This window comes from Pongo abelii, chromosome 7, assembly GCF_028885655.2.
Source record: "Pongo abelii isolate AG06213 chromosome 7, NHGRI_mPonAbe1-v2.0_pri, whole genome shotgun sequence".
Classification (NCBI taxonomy): domain Eukaryota; kingdom Metazoa; phylum Chordata; class Mammalia; order Primates; family Hominidae; genus Pongo; species Pongo abelii.
The window spans coordinates 11,214,750-11,232,131 of record NC_071992.2 but is presented as its reverse complement, the minus strand read 5'-3'; the positions used below and the strand labels follow the sequence as shown (position 1 = coordinate 11,232,131).

Here is a 17,382-nt window from a genome sequence, read left to right as displayed (position 1 = left end):
ATCTGTTCAGATAAGGAATAGGTTACCATGGCAGGCATTTTAAGCCTTTGCAACAATGTTTAAATATTAGTTTTTCAACCTTTAATCCTGAAATTACTGTATAGCAGGGTAAATATTTTTATAGTATTTTGAACTACTTTTGCTCTTAGATATGTTGGAGGCTGAATCTTTGGTTTGGTTTTTTTATCTTTCTATTTTCTGGGTTTGTTATTTTTTACTTTCTTGTTTTTAAAAGGTATCACATTCTTCAGGAGAGCTTAATCAAACTTGTGGAAGCTTGTAATGACCAAACACATAACATGGACCGATGGCTCAGTAAGTTGGAGGCCTCTAACTGGCTGACTCACATCAAAGAGATTCTGACAACTGCCTGCCTAGCGGCTCAGTGCATCGACAGGTAAAGCGCATTTCAGCGTTCCTGAGCGGAACGTGCGCTGATAACTAGACTTTGTGTTTATCTAGACATATTTTTATAGATTATGTGAAAGTTTGCGGTAAGTTACTGTGTAGGCTAGTCAACACCATCCCATTATTGATGAGGTGTGTGCCTAGCATCTGGCATTTAATAGATAATGTTTGTTTAATAAATATGAAACATGTACATATACATGTCTTCTATGACACAAATTTTTAAGTACTAATAGACCTATTTTTTTTTTTCTATTACACCCTTAAATCATGAATTTGCCAATTTTTTTCTTAAACTGTGAAATAGAATGAAAGGAAGTTTTCTTATTTTTTCTTAGAGGAGCGAACTTACCTCCTTACTTTTGAAATATCAGCGAAAGGAAACATGTAATTTTGTTACACAGTAAAATGATCCTTTCTAATCTCCGGGATATCTTATTTCAAACTACTTGATATGTGCCATTACATCTGGATCTCAAGTTGAGAACACCTAATGGTAGTGATGTTGAGTATATGAAGTGATTTTAGTTTATTCACTCAGTTAAAGGTTGCTAATCCTTGAGTCTTGTGGCAGAAGACTTGAACAGAGGCAGAAGGATTGGCATAAATTCTTGCAGAAGCTTAGAATGCCCTTTTTAAGAAGGGGATTCCACTGAAACAGTAGGTAGGTATAAGTATTATTGCCACATGGATAGATGGCACTTTTCTTTGAGACTTTAACTTGTTTTATGGATGCTTCTAAATTAGGGAAATATATACCTAGTTTGTTATGGCTAGAGAGAAATTCATAATAGAATGGGTTGCTGAAATCATTTGGTAAGTTAGCAACAGAGCCATCCATCAACAGGTAAAGTCCCTTGGGGTCAAGATTGCCAGGCATCCCTGTTCTTTCTGTTTTAGGCGTTAGGTGAAGCCCATTTAGCTAATAAACTGTGGGAATTAAAGACCAAGGTTACACAATGATTTTGTTAATACTGAGGGTTTTGTTTCTTTTTAACCTAAGTTTACCAGATTTCTCCTTACATTATGAGTACAGAGGCTTCGGTTTTTTTTTATGAAACAGGAATTGTAATAAACAGTTATCACCACATTGTCTCAATTTGCAGCTGTAATAACACGATGATACAGATTGAGACACCCCTCAGTGCAGAATGCAGAACAGTTCTCGTGATCTCACCTTCATTTAGTTTGAGCTGGCCGCCTTAAAGACAGAGACTTCCAGACTCTTGGGAAGGTTCAGGGTTTTGGTTTATTTTGCCATGTTTGGGTCCCTTTTTCTGATATATATTAGCCTATTATTTTCACCTCCATACAAATTTGCCCTTATAATTAATTACTGAAAACATAAAAATAGACTTTAAATGAATTGAATTCAGAATATCCCACAGATAATTAAGGTACATATGCAACATGCACAGAAGCCTTAAAGTACATGCTCATCCCCTTCAGCCTAGTCATTAGGTTTTATCCTGAGAATGGGGTTAACCTAACCATAAGTGACTTCAAGGAAATCTGTTACTTTTAAATTAAGAACGCCCAAAGAATTCAACAGAAGACAAAAAGCTAAGTACATCATCTATAGTGTAACAAAAATTGGCATAACCCAAATGTCCAACTATAGGATTAAGTAAATTGCAGTTCATCACTTAATAGGATATTACACACAGGCACACCTTGGAGATGTTGCAGGTTTGGTTCCAGAAAACCACAGTAAAGCAAATCACGCAATAAAGTGAGTCACATTCATTATTAATATTTGGTTTTCTAGTGCATATAAAGTTATGTTTACACTATAATGCAGTCTGTTAATTGTGCAATAGTATTATGTCTAAAAAAAAATATACATACCTTAATTTAAAAATACTTTATTGGTATTTGAGGTTATTGGCCCTGGTAGGGGGCCTTGCCTCCCCATTGATGGCTGCTGACTGATCAGGGTGGTAGTTACTGAAGCTTTGGATGGCTGTGGCAATTTCTTAGACAAGACAGCAATGAAGATTGCCACATCAATTGACTCTTCCTTTCATGAGAGATTTCTCTGTAGCATGTCATACCGTTTGATAGCATTTTACCCACAGTAGAACTTGCAAAATTAGACTCAGTTCTCTCAAATGCTGCCACTGCTTTATCACCTAAGTTGATGTGGTATTCTAAATCTTTTTTTTTTTTTTTTTTTTTGTCATTTCACAGCATCTTCACCAGGAGTAGATTCCATCTCAGGATACTACTTTTCTTGCTCATCCATAGGAAGCAACTCCTTATTTTTTCAAGTTTTGTCATGAAATTGCAGCAATTCAGTCAAATCTTCAGGCTCCTAATTATTTATTTATTTATTTAGGACACAGGGCCTTGCTCTGTCGCCCAGGCTGGAGTGTAGTGGCAGGATCACGGTGCACTGCAGCCTAGAACTCCTGGGCTCAAATGATCCTCCCACCTCAGCCTCCCAAATAGCCAGGACTACAGGTGCACACCACCACAGTCAGCTAATTTTTCTTTTCAATTTTTAACAGAGATATGGTCTCTGTTTATTGCCCGGGTTGGTCTCAAACTCCTGAGCTCAAACAATCCTCCTGCCTCAGCCTTCCAAAGTGCTGAGATTACGGGTCTGATCCACTACACCCGGCATTTTTTTTTTTTTTTTTTATGAGACAGGGTCTTTCCCTCTGTCACCCAAGCTGGAGTGCAGTGGCACAGTCATAACTCACTGTAACCTCAAACTCCTGGCTTCAAGCAATCCTCCTGCCTTGGCCTCCGTAAGTGCTGGGGTTACAGCATGAGCCACCATGCCCCGCCTTCAGGTTCCACTTCTAATTCTAGTTCTTTTGCTATTTCTGTAACATCTGCAGTGACTTCTCCAGTAAAGCCTTATGCCCCTCAAAGTATCCGTGAGATCTGGAATCAACTTCTTCCAAAATCCTGTTAATGTTGATGTTTTTACCTCCTCCCGTGAATCACAGATATTTTTAATGGCATCTAGAAAGGTGAATTCTTTACAGAAAGTTTTCCATTTACTTTGTCCAGAAACATCAGAGGAATCACTAGCTAGGGCAGCTGTAGCCTTAAAATAAAACTTGAAAGTTGAAATTACTCTTTGATCCATGGCCTGCAGAATAGATGTTGTTTTAGCAGCCACAGAAACAACATTCATCTCCATGTACCTCTCCATCAGAGCTCTTAAGTGACCAGGTGCATTGTCAGTGTGTAGTGATGTTTTGAAAGAAATCTTTTCTTCTGAGCAGTAAGTCTCAACAGTGGACTTAAACTATTCAGTAAACCATGCTGTAAACAGACATGCTGTCATGCAGGCTTCATTGTTCCATTTATAGAGCACAGGCAGAGTAGATTTAGCGTAACCCTTAAGGCCCCTAGGATTTTCAAAATTGCAAATAATCACTGGCTTCAGCTTAAAGTCACCAGCTGCATTTTTTCCCTAACAAGAGAGTTTGCTTCTTTCCTTAAACCTAATGAACCAGCCTCTGCTAGTTTCCAACTTTTCTTCTACGGCTTCCTCACCTCTCTCAGCCTTCATAGAACTTTGTAGAATGGAGGAGAGTGAAGGCCTTCCTCTGGATTAGGCTTTGGCTTAAGAGAATATTGCAGCTGGTTTGGTCTTCTATCCAGACCACTCAGACTTTCTCCATGTGAGCAGTAAGGCTGTGTCACTGTATCATTTATGTGTTCACTGGAGAAGCACTTTTAATTTCCATCAAGAACTTTTCCTTTTGCATTCTCAACTTGATTAACTAGTGCAGGAGGCCCAGCTTTTGGCCTGTCTCAGCTTTTGACGTGCCTTCCTCACTAAGCTTAATCATTTCTAGCTTTTGATCTAAAATGAGACATGCTACTCTTCCTTTCATTTGAACACTTACAGGCCATTGTAGGGTTATTAATTGGCTGGCCTAATGTCAATATTGTTGTGATCCCGGGAATAGAGTGTCTCCCTGAAGAGAGAGAGTCAAAGGAACAGCTGGTTAGTGGAGCAGTGAGAACACACACAGCATTTGTCGATTAAGTTCACTGTCTTATATGGACGTGGTTCCTGATGCCCCCAAAACTTGCAGTAGAGTAACATCAAAGATCATTGATCACAGATCACCGTAACAGTTGTAATAATAATGAAAACTTTTGAAATGTTGTGAGAATTACTAAAATGAGACAGAGACACAAAGTAAAACATGCTGTTGGAAAATGGGTGCCAGCATACTTACTTGACGTGGGATAGCTGCAAATCTCCCATTTATGGAAAACGCAATATCTGTGAAGAGCAACCAAAGGAAGCTCCGTGAACGAGCTGTGCCTGCGACTGTTATTATCTTAGTTCTGAAGATGACGTACAAACATGGAAGGCTACGATTGTAGAATAAGAGTGAGAATAGAGGAAATTGCCTCTTATTAAAGCTGTATGTAGTATATATGTACATGGGTAAAAACTGACAGTAGTAACCAAACCTGAAGCTTTTGTGTGAAGGTGGTGGTTTTTATTTTTTCCAAAGTTTCCTTCATTGTTTCAACAGAAAGGGTAGAAGAAGGGGAGGGGAGAAGATGTAGTAAATTTAGTTTTGGTGTTTTCTTTCATTCTTTTTAGAATAATGGGGTCCCAGACACTTCTGAGTCTCATTATGCAGTGGTATCTTTACCACTGACTTTCTAGATTGACAGTTTTATATTTGTTTTTTTCCTGTTGTCATGTTTCTCAAAGTGTGGTCTAGGTCTCATTTTCCAGATTGAATTACAGTTTATGAAGGTGTCCTTATAGTCAGCTGATGGTGGAAAGGTAGAGTCAAACTCAGAAAAATAATTTTAGTGTATGTCTGTAGGTTTGATGAGAAGAGGCTTTAACCAACGATTAAAGCAGAAAGGGTAAATGCCTTCTGTGATAAGAGCTGCTTTTTGGTTTTGTAAAGGGAAAGAAAAATTCAGCTAAAAGGTTCTGTGAAATTTGTTATAACTTAAAGAGGTCTTGCCATGTGAAATTTGAGATTCATTATAGTCATATTTTTTCCCAAGAGAAACTTATCTATCGTATGCCTTAGATTGAGATTTAGGTTCTGAACTCTACAAGTCAGAGCAGAATGTTATACTCAGTACACTGAATAGACTGAACCCAGTAGACTAAAATGTTGTGCTCAATAAACGCTTGTTATTAACAGAGTTCATTGACCATGTTGGGCATTTCCCATTTGTACTCTTCCCTGACTTTCCTTTCAGGGAAGGAGCATCAATATTGATTCACGGAACAGAAGGAACTGATTCCACACTCCAGGTGACCTCCCTGGCCCAGATCATCTTGGAGCCAAGAAGCAGGACCATTCGTGGTTTTGAGGCCCTGATTGAAAGAGAGTGGCTGCAGGTGAGAAGAGCTGTTTGATTCACAGAGGAACTGCTCATTGATGCTGTGATCCTGGTTTGTGTGGTAGCTGACATAATGTGTGAAATTTTGATTGATTAAAATTTCTAAGTTGTGTGTTTAATTTCATGCAGGCCAGTTAATCTGTCATCTCCTCGTTTCTGGATGTCTCCTTGCCTGTGTTCCTCACTTGACACTTCCTTCACTTGGGAAACTCTTGTTGGCTGTGCTTTGTCACATATAGGAGAAATACAAAGAATGGGAAGCATAGTGTGGTCTCCCAGAAGCTGGGTCTTGACGGATCAAAGACATAAGCAGTCGGGGAAGAGGGAGTGGGGCCTGTAGTTGCGAGGAAAGCACTTTAACCCTTTCTGCCTTTTGCTCGTGCTGCTCCACCCTGTGAAGCTTCTTTCACAGATAAAACTGAGTCATGTAAAGTTGGATGGCTACCAAAATAAAGGTCTCACTCATAACAGGGATTGATATCCTCCACAGAGATTACTTTTCAGTCTGTTTCTACTGTGTAACCTGGTAAATAATTGTACTTGAACACAAATGCTTACATATCTTGAAAGCAGACATTTTTCTGGCAAAAAGAATATCTTGCTCCTCTGGTTACAATTCACATTTATTATGTACTAATGCTGTTACGTACACCATGTCCACCCTGCCTGACAACTGACCTTACCTCTGTTTAAGTCAGACCATCCTAAGTTTATGCTCCATATTTGATGAAAGTCTATTGAGCTATATTCCTCATGACGCATAGTAGACAAACGAGTATGACTGACTGATTTATATGTTATTTTAATGGATATCAAAATTCTGTGAACCACTGTAAAATTTCTATGGCATTACCTTTGTCACATACAGTAGTAGAAGGACCCAGAGACAAAGCAGATCTGTGAAATTCCTAGCAAAGTATGATTTGTGTTAAGGTCAGCATTTGGGTTCTGAACAAGACAGGTAAATGAGTCTTAAATTTACTTTGGTCAGTAGATGGCAGACTCTTGCTGTTCATTTTGGGAGAAGAGGGTAATTAAGGACAGCTTTATCTTCCGTAGAAAAGTACTCATAAAGATCTTTGAACACAATAACTTTTCATATATAATTACAGATTTACTATCAGAGCTGACATTATAAAGTTGACCAGAGTTCCATATCTGTGTCCACTTAAGATGAGGCTTGTTTAGTGTACAACACAATCTACAGTGTTAGACGGAGGTGATGATTCTTCTTTGTTTGTACTGAGTTTATGTTCTTTGACTTTGCTCCAGATTTTGTAGACCTAGAAAGGTTTATTTTGTAAGTTTATTATTACTTAAGTTCATTATTCTTCCATAGGATATTCCCAGGGCAGTGCCGTTCCTGTGGTCACACCTTAGCTGCACAGCCTCATTAAGGATTTGGAAGTGTGTCTTTTTCCTTAGTTGCTGCAACTATTTATTTTATACCAAGAAATCATTGATCTGTACAACAGCTACCCTAATTATATGATGTTCCAGGTACTAGGAGTGTCACTGGAATTGTGTGTAGTGGTGTCGGTAGAATGCTGTGTCTTGTGATCTCACCAGGATATGACTGTCACGCCTCCATCTTCCCCCTAGGCTGGTCACCCGTTCCAGCAGCGCTGTGCACAGTCAGCCTACTGTAACACCAAGCAGAAGTGGGAGGCTCCTGTATTTCTTCTCTTCTTGGACTGCGTGTGGCAGATCCTTCGTCAGTTTCCCTGCTCTTTTGAATTTAATGAGAATTTCCTCATCATGCTCTTTGAGCATGCCTATGCCTCACAGTTTGGAACATTTCTGGGCAACAACGAAAGTGAAAGGTGAGTACACTGCTCACATGGGGACCTTTCCTTTTCCGTTGTTTTGGCTACTTCCTAAGTAGTCAAAATCTAGGAGACCACAATTTGGCTCTATATTAAAATTATTGATAAAAAGGTAGAGGCTACAGTTAATTATAAGTTAAATGACCTGAAGTATATTCTTATTATGAGACAATCTCATGCTAGGTGAGAGTATGTCCTAGACTTTGTTCTGTTAGGTTAAAATTAGTCCATACATGAATTAAGGGGCAACCATGCTAAATGTTAATTTCTTTACATAGGATCATAGTATCTTTCATGTGGAAAAAGCCTTAATTTATAATTCAGCTTTTCCCTCTAATTTTATTAAGAAAGTAAGATCCAGAGAAGTTAAGTGACTTTTCTCAGGACATACAGCCAGTTGGTCATCAAAAGTGTGGCCTAGAGCAGCGATCCCCAACCATTTTGGCACCAGGGACCAGTTTCGTGGAAAACAACTTTTCTGTGGATTGGGTGGCAGTGGGATTGGTGATGGTTTTGGGGTGAAACTGTTCCATCTCAGATCATCAGGCATTAGATTCTCATAAGGAGAATTCTCATAAAGGCACACCCTAGATCCCCCGCATGTGCAGCTCACAGTAGGGTTTGCGCTTCTATGAGAATCTAATGCTGCTGATGATCTGACAGGAGGTGGCAGTACACGCTCACCTGCCACTCACCCCCTGCTGTGTGGCCAGTTCCTAACAGGGCACAGACCCTTACTGGTCCATCGCCTGGGGTTTGGGGATCCCTGGCCTAGATTACAGGTCTTCCTCCTCCTGCTCTAGACTTTGTTACACCTAGAAACTGTCCTCAGGCCCAGAGTGACAAGCTCACCTCACAGCCCAGGCACCATCAAGTGTATAGGTTCATTTAGAAGATTTGCATCAGAATGATCTTTCAGGAAGGTTGCCTGGTAATCTCTTTAGGATACAATCACCAGGCTTCGTTGCCTCATTGCTGGCAGCCACCATTTTCTAAAGCATGTGTTGCTTAGCCCTGGACTGTACTCTGGCAGGGAGGGACAGGAGGGATTGGCAATTTCTATAGCCAAGGAAGTTTGGCGAATGTGGCATAATATCCTCCCCACTTAGAGGGTCACAAACACATAATCATTAAAGGCTTTAAGACACCCTTCAGTAAAGCAGTGTATATAACTTTAATTCAACATTTAAGAAATGTGTTTGATGATGATTTTTTTTTGGTGTTATACCTGTTAACATCCTCAGGACTAGCTTCCAAGAAGGGATCAAAATAGATTCCCATTCTGTTTCCCAGTTGGTAGAGCCTGCCAGCAATGCTGAGTGGGAAGGATTCTGAAGTGGTGTCAGGCTCAGCCAGAACAAGTTCAGTGGTTGGCCGGCCATGGGCAGGGGGCACAGGGCTGGAGGCAGTGGATGCAATAATGTCCTGTCCTTGTCATCCCTGGTTCCTGGGAACATAGCGTAGGACATGCTATCCCAGCAGTTAAAGTCCAGTGCCACAGAGGCTCTGTGATTATGTGGATTATTTTTATTGCTAGCTCAAAAAGAATGCACTAAGTTGCACGTAGCTCATAAATAATCGTGGTTTCAGAGACAAACTGATTTTATAATAAAATTTCAGCTTAAACCGAGTCTTATGAGAATTGAATGTATTATCTTTTTGGTTGATGTAAGGTTTACCACAGACTATCTTTCAATCTGTGTTAAAATGTATTTTTTTCTAAAATGTGGCGATTGACTATTATCCTTCTCTAACAGTTTATTATGTGATAAAGAGTGTTCCAGGGTTTTAGAATTATTATGAAGCCTGTTCATTGTATGTGGATATAGATTAAATATGTATTTACGTCAAGATTCACATTGATATTTCATCTTTGACAATGTGTATTTTATGTACATGTAATTTATTTTCCCTAAAAGCTAAGTCTCTAAAAAATTTTAAGTTTTGTTTGAGATTTGACTCAGCCTCCATTTTAAATATTAATATGAGCATAAAAAGGATACAGTGGACTTTGGGGACTTGGGGGAGGGACAGAAGGGGGACAAGAGATAAAAGACTATAAATAGGGTTCAGTGTATACTGCTCGGGTGATGGATGCACCAGAATCTCACAAATCGCCACTACAGAACTTACTCATGTAACCAAATACCACCTGTTCCCCAATAACTTACGGAAAAATTAAAATTTAAAATTAAAAAAAAAATTAGAAAGTGGTTATCAAACAGTGTAAATAACGAAGACCCTGGGGGTCTTTCCAGGCATTCATATTTGTAAGCTATCCTGGTTGTTTCTGCACAACAAGCCCTTTCTTACAGAAACTAGAAAAATAAATAAGACATAAATGTCAAAAAGTGTATAATTTTTGTGTTTATATTATAGGCTTCTCAGAAACAAAAAGGTTAGAAAGTTTTTTTATACTTAGCTATTTTTAATTAAAATAGAATCCCAAATATAACAAAGAACTTTTGTGTACAGTAACGTTCTCTGGGTTAAGGTTTAACACCAAACCCGACGTGACCAGATTCTGTTTTTATCCTCCTGCCAGCTTCTTGGAAGCCTGTAAAATACTCTTTGTTTTGTTGTTTTTGAGAGCTCTAATGCCGATTGAGCTTTTTGACAAATCTGTTTATTTTTCAACATGTTGTTTCTCTACTGAAAGTCTTGTATTCTATCTTCTTTCATACTGAGAAGAAATTGTCCTAGGAAGAGGAGAGCTCAGTAATGGTTGTTATAAATTAATTACTTTAATGGCAGTGTTCTTTCTTGACCAGATGTAAGTTGAAGCTACAGCAGAAGACGATGTCTTTGTGGTCCTGGGTCAATCAGCCCAGTGAGCTGAGTAAATTCACCAATCCCCTCTTTGAAGCCAACAACCTTGTCATCTGGCCTTCAGTTGCTCCGCAGAGTCTTCCGCTGTGGGAAGGTAAACCACGCATCCTTTGCAAACTTCTTAACGGTCAGGTGTGCATGCGGCTGCCTGTGAGTGTGTGCTGTTGGTGATGTATGAAGACAGTGAGCTGGACATGGCCCTCAGACCTGTGTGAATTGTCATTCTTAGTGTGGGCATGTTTCTCTCTTTCAAATCAGTTATCTAGCCGCACTTTTTTTTTTTTTTTCAGTTCCCATTGAGAAATTAACAGTGTTTCTTTACATTGCTGTTTATGTTGGATATTTTTTCTAGATAAGAAAGTACATTACTCTTTGCTTAAGGGAGTTGGTAGGTAGTTGGGACATGAATAAATTGTAAGCTCCTCAGGGAGAGTTTCTATCCCTTAATGAAGCAGTCATTAGGATAGGTTCTTGTATTAAATGGTATTAAAGAGTTACGTGGCTGGGGATTCCAGTAAGTTTTTATAAATGGGCACAAAATACCATCAGTGCAGTAACACAGATATTTCATTGTTCTTATGGGACTATATGCTTAATTTTTAAATCTATTCTAAAGTAGATTTTTTATATACACTGATTTTTCCAGCTATTGAAGCTTATCCCCTTAAGTATTGAAGCTTATTAATTAAAACATAACCAAAATCTGGCCAGGTGTGGTGGCTCACTCCTGTAATCCCAGCACATTGGGAGGCTCAGGTGAGTGGATCACTTGAGGTCAGAAGTTCAAGATGAGGCTGGCCAACATGGTGAAACCCCATCTCTACTGAAAATATAAAAATTAGCCAGGCCAATTTGGTGGTGCGGGTCTGTAGTCCCAGCTACTCAGGAGGCTGAGGCAGGAGAATCAGTTGAATCTGGGAGGCAGAGGTTGCAGTGAGCGGAGATGATGCTACTGCACTCTAGCCAGGGTGACACAATGAGACTTTCTCAAAAAGATAAAAATAACCAAAATCTATCTAAACTATGTAGTTTTTCATTAAACAAAGACTCTAAAATACCATTTAATTTTTAAAGTTATTTTGAAGATAATAAGCACATATTTATTCATGTTTATGTTTAATAGCATAAAGTATACATACAAGAATGGTAGCTGTTTGGTAAATTAAACCGAATTACCATTAATGCCAGTTGTAATGCCGTATTCTAGTATGTTATACTCTCAAAGGCAATTCATGTGTGGAAAACTATTTGCCCTTTGTGGAAACGGGTCTCAGATTGCTTTGCCTTCTCAGTCTGAGACCAAGTCAGTTTCTGTCTCTTCTCTGGATGTCAGCTGTCACGTCTAGTTCCTCTTGGCTTATCTGCCATTAGTGGCTTCCTTCCACCTCAGTTCATGCTTCTAATCTTATCTATTGAAGTGTCCCCTAGTTAGCATTGTGGGGAAATGGTCTTAGATGGTCTTGAGGTTCTGGATGTGAGCTTTAGTGCTTTGATTTGTGAAGGGTTGGTGACTGCTCAGAACTTCTCTTTGCTTACTTTCGTGATTGTTGTCACAGTCAGTACAGGGTTTGTGATCTCTTAAATGAGAGGTTACAGTATTCTTCCTGTTTAGGACTTCTGGGACAATGTACCTAAAAGCCACTGTCACATTTAATAGCTGAAATGAGCATAGCTGTTTGGGAGAAAACCCACATTGGGAGCTGGGTGGCCTGAAGGATGATTTAATTGCTTTGTACCAAACCTCCTTGTGGAGCTTAGAGATAAGCGATGGGATGAAATGCTTGTTCTGTGGATTAAGTCCTGCCATGCCAGAGTTTCAGTGTGTGTTTCATGCTCCTCAACCTAGAGCTGGGAGAAAAAGAAGCTCTCTATTAGGTAAAATCCTATGGTACGCATCTATATTGAATGAGACTGCTCTTCGGCCTTAAAATGTCTCTCTGCTGTTTACATTTACATCACAGCTAACCATTAATATTTAGTAATTCCTGAATTAGAAAAATCAACATGGGTGGGTCAGGCTTTACGCTGTGGTTCTGCTTTCCCTTTTCTGATACAGCCTGACGTTGGGACCTGCATAGAAGGGCTCATTAGGACCCATGGCAGTTTGGTTTGTAGAGAGTGTTTTAATGAATCATAAAACGTTTGTGAACTTGCCATCCACTGACATGGTGCAGCCTGGAAGATTTTCATGCCTCCTTACTTGAATATCTGTAAGGCATTATTTTGGTATGATACAGTTAACACAGGGCTATGGAGAGGAGAAAATACTTCCTTTTGGTTCATAATAAAAGGATAATTATTATTATTTGGGGAAAGAAGCAATTGCCTGCAGAATTGAAAGATTGCCTCTCAAGTAACAGGGAGAGAGGCGTGTGAGCACGTGTGCTACAGTTCAGGCTTTCAAATAACAACATATGTGGTTCTGCTTTTACTGTAGCTGTCACTTTTCAGGTGAAAATGGCTTCACACATTTAAGGGATCTTACATGTCTGAGCAATATTCTATAATTATAAAAATAAATGATTTATATTGTGAAATTGGAAAGTTTGTGACATTGTAAATTATCATCTTGTTTTCCTGAATATATCATAAAATGGTATTTGGATCTATTTGATAATTTTGTGGGATATTTCTGAAGAATCAATGAGCATGTACATACAAGTAGTGACTTTTCAAATATTGTATTCAATTGCATCCTTTTCAGTACCTCAAGATTCCTGTATATTTTAGAGTATAATAAAACACAGATGTGAGTTGTGGCAACAAAAGAAAAAAGAATGTATAATACGTAAATTACATCTTATCCACAAATGTAATTTTAATCCATTGTATATACCTTTCTTCCTTCTGTTTTTCATTCCTGGATTCAATAGGTATTTTCCTACGTTGGAATAGATCCTCTAAGTATTTGGATGAAGCATATGAAGAAATGGTTAACATCATTGAATATAATAAAGAATTACAAGCAAAAGTCAATATCCTTAGAAGGCAGTTGGCAGAACTGGAAACAGAGGACGGGATGCAGGAGAGTCCCTGAAAGGTCTCCTCGCACCCTTCGCAAGGACCTTCCTGGGCCTGTGTCCGCCGTTCTCTCCTTGTGCCCTTCAGTTCACTTTTACACGGTAGCCTTGAAGTGAGGGCTTTAGATGTGGGACCCCTCTAATGTAATGGATTTCTTAATACTGTATGAATAATGAAACTTACTATCATAAACCATGTTTCATGTGGCCTGTTAGGGCCTGTCACTTTGGGAGCCGGAAGGAGGTGCTAGTCATTTTATTTTTACGTGAAATAGATGACCTATTTAATGCCATTTGTGTTTCATGCCATTTTATCCAAAGCTTTTTCTCTGTGTCCACTCTCCAAACAGCATTCTAGAGCAGTCAAGGACACAGCTAATCTCTCTAGGGACTGTTTGGTGGTTTAAAAAAAGGGTCAGACTTTTAAACACTCTGACCATAGAAATGTTTTTCAAAATGGCAACAATGGATAAACCAAGGATTTTGTGTTTAACAAGCCATTTCCAGTGTCTTTGCCACATAAAATAGCCATTTTCTTTAAAATAGTTTTGGACTAACGAAGCTGAAATCTATTCTGTCTTGTTTGTCAAGAAAGGAAAATCTGTTATTCAAGGTAAATTATTTCTACAAGGGCAACAGGTATGGTCCTCCGATATTTACATTAGGAAGAGTTAAATTTATTTTAACGTAGACACTAAAAGTATGTGCAATATAGAATTAAAGTAGGAATTTGTTACTGATTGAGAATTGTTACTGGTGAATTGGTTTTCAGGTTTTGAGCATACATATACAATGTGTATCAAATGCTGGTTGTAAAATTAAACCATCATCTAGAATAGAGTTAATTTGTTATAATCAAGCTACAAATAGGTTTTCTTAAACCAGAGATGCACTGCCCTTGTCTAAAGTTCTTATTGCACTGGTTTATATGTGTATGTGTGTTTTATTGTGTGTTTTTTTAATTTGTAAGTATTCTAAGAGTTTACTAATACTAAGGTTAAAATTTTCATGTTGACCTGAGCCTTTTGCAAATTTGTTTTGGCTCTATTGATTGGTCCATTATGTGTTAGGCAAATATAACTTAAGTAGAGGGGGAAGTTTATGAATATAATATAGCTCTGTGTTTTAAACCTCAGAAACAGATTTGAGTGTTTCAGTGTTATAGAAACAGTGATGACTATTCATGCTCTGCTAGTCTATGCCTGCAACTCCAAATGTTTGTGGTTCAGTATTTCCCACCTACACTTCTGGTTGATGACATTGCTCATTTTAACAAATACGACCAATTCTAGTTTTTCTTTAAAAGGATAGTTTATGAGTAATCTTTAAAACCATTTCCATACCATCTGTATATAACCATTTCGGTAGAGAACACACTACACTGAACCCTGCTTTAGAGCTGTGTGTTGAGCTAAAAATATAATTTTTTTAAAATCGACTAGCAAAATCTATGGCCACACTGAGAAGCCTTTGAAAATGGCAAATACTTTTCATCACCAGTTGCCCAGTTCATCTTTCTTCTGCTTCCTCAGCCTTGTAGCAAAGGCTACACAGCAGCCCACAGTCCACAGTCTTTTTGGGAAAATTTGCCTGCCGCCTTCTTTAAGCTTAGTTTATCTTTGACTTACTTTCTTTGCTGTAGTTATGAACCTTGGGGCATTAAAATCCCATGGCAAGGAGCATAAGAGATGTTCTCGTAGCTCTGCATTGTGTGAAATGTCCATCTTAGTTTTGTTAAAAAAAAAAAAAAAAGGAAACAGCCTCACTTTTTTGTGGTCCCTCAGAATTGCTTGCTATGTCTGTTAATACAGCTGACCTTTTTGTTTTCTTCTCTTTTTGTCTGAAGATTGTGTATGAAGGAGCCTTTTCTTCTCAGCTAACAGGCGTATAAGGAAAACCATCTAGAGAGTTTTCTTTAGAAGTGACTCCCATTAGCCTGGTGTGGTGGTGTGTGCCTATAGTCCCAACCACTAGGGAAGCCGAGGCAGAAGGATCCCTTGAGCCTAGGAGGTTGATGCTGCAGTGAGCTATGATCGCATCAGTCCACTCCAGCCTGAGCAACAGAGCGAGACCCTGTGTCTAAGTAAAGAAAAAGCCAGAAGTGAGTCCCACTGCTTCTGTTGATCGGCCATAGGGCTTCCATGGGTGGAAACTTGCGAGGGAGTTTGTATTAGGTCTGGTCATGGAGAGATTGTGTGCCATCAAGGTAGACCTGTCTTCCTGATGCACATTTGCTGTGTGAGCCAGAGTACAGTCATAGCACGGTATTCGCATTTCGTTTTCTCTGTCTTACTGAGACAACAATCTATACTGTTTTGGTAAGTTTGCATTTTAGTATTAATTTATAATTAGGGATTGTTCAAACTTCAGATCTGTTTACAGGTTGTAAAAATAAACTTCGGTATCAGTGCATCTACAAAAGTGTTATTTGGTAATCCAAATATTAGAGTTTTCCCAAATCCAAAAACTGTCAAAAATAAGTCCATTATCAATATAATTTGAAGAGGATTTTTAGTAGTACTGTTAAGTTCGTGCTTTCTTGGATGAGAAGAATAAATGACACGGATACACTGCTGAGAAGACGCTCGTTAAACATTGCGTTGGAGAGTTGCCTTTGATAAATGTGGTATTAAACACTTGAATGAAGAGAATGGTGGCAGAATGAGTGAGCAAGCAGATTGCCCCAGAGGGGCCAGTAATAATCACATGAGGGATAATCAGATTCCTGCGTATTCAGCATCTTCTCTATTCATGTGGAGTGAAAGCTGGTTTTTATATGGGAGATACATAAAGTAGGCCCGCAAAGAGTATTTTTAAAATACAAAGGATCACAACAATCCTCCATCGAACATATAAGCATCCTCAGATTTAAATAAGTACTTTTTTTTTTTTTAAATCAGAAGAACATTGTTGGTTGATTATATGTTTTTAAAAACCTGAAGCTTTTTTGGTGGCAGGACCTTTCAATAAATATTTATTTGGTCAAAATTTTTTATTTTGATTTATTAAATGGGAAGAAAGCAAGCAGAAATAGTAAAATTCAGTAGGTTTAAAACAATCTATAAATGTATTTTATTTCCAAGGAAACTTAGGGTCTCAGAGCAAGATTTTAAAGTGATTTTTGAGAAGACTTGGGGGGACAATAATAGACATTCATGTCAAATCCCATATGGGGGATTTTTAAACATTTCTTTGCACTTTGAGGCCTGATTTAGAGGTAGAATTTTATTGCTTTTTGTTTTAAAGGATGAAATTTTGTGGGATTTTAGTCTTTGATTCCGTCAGTATTTGGTTTATGTTAAATAAAAAATCAGTATCATGGAAAAGATATGACCATAATTTAGTCTCCTCAAGTGAAAAACAGGAGTAATGTTTAGTTGCACTTTGAAAAATCTGCTTCAAGGCATAACCCTTGTAGTTGTCTGGTTTCAGGGATAGCTGTTTGAATTGTCAGTCTAAAGTAGGTCATCAGGTTCACTTATTATCAGACCTTAATCTGGGATAAAGGTTTTGGTATTTGCCCACTTCTAGATAGAATGAATGAAAACGACACAAGGGTTTTATGAGCACTCTTTATCAGAAAGGTATTTCCTGGACCAAAAATGGGCAATAGTTACAATAGTTGATCCTGCGTTCTGGAAGCTTTGAAATTTATCAGAGAATGAAGTCATTTAGTACATCTGATAAAGTGTTTTGTTGTTGTTGTTGTCGTTGTTTTAATTGGGCAACCCTCAGAACTGAAGAGGTTCAGAGAACTTTCCAGGTTTATACTATACCTCAAGACCACATAGATTAGCTACTGCTTATACTTTCACATGGGCTAGGCCTGTTCTCCTCCTCCAGACCTAGTATTCTAAGTTATTACCATGTAGTATTTTTATGTTACCCATCATCTTTAAAAACATTATAGGCCGGGCGCGGTGGCTCACGCCTGTAATCCCAGCACT

At 38.5% G+C, this 17,382-nt stretch overlaps 1 protein-coding gene across 1 annotated transcript in view; it reads left to right on the top strand.

Annotated features, from left to right (window-relative positions):
• The window catches only part of MTMR9 (myotubularin related protein 9), a 40,743-nt gene extending 25,551 nt beyond the window's left edge, over positions 1-15,192 (top strand). Inside the window, exons 6-10 of the mRNA XM_002818807.5 lie at positions 236-397; positions 5,617-5,758; positions 7,363-7,583; positions 10,358-10,509; positions 13,289-15,192. Of these exons, the coding sequence (XP_002818853.3) occupies positions 236-397; positions 5,617-5,758; positions 7,363-7,583; positions 10,358-10,509; positions 13,289-13,452 (841 nt within the window). The 3' untranslated portion in view covers positions 13,453-15,192. The remainder of the gene's footprint in view (positions 1-235; positions 398-5,616; positions 5,759-7,362; positions 7,584-10,357; positions 10,510-13,288) is intronic.
• The last annotated feature ends 2,190 nt before the right edge of the window (positions 15,193-17,382 follow it).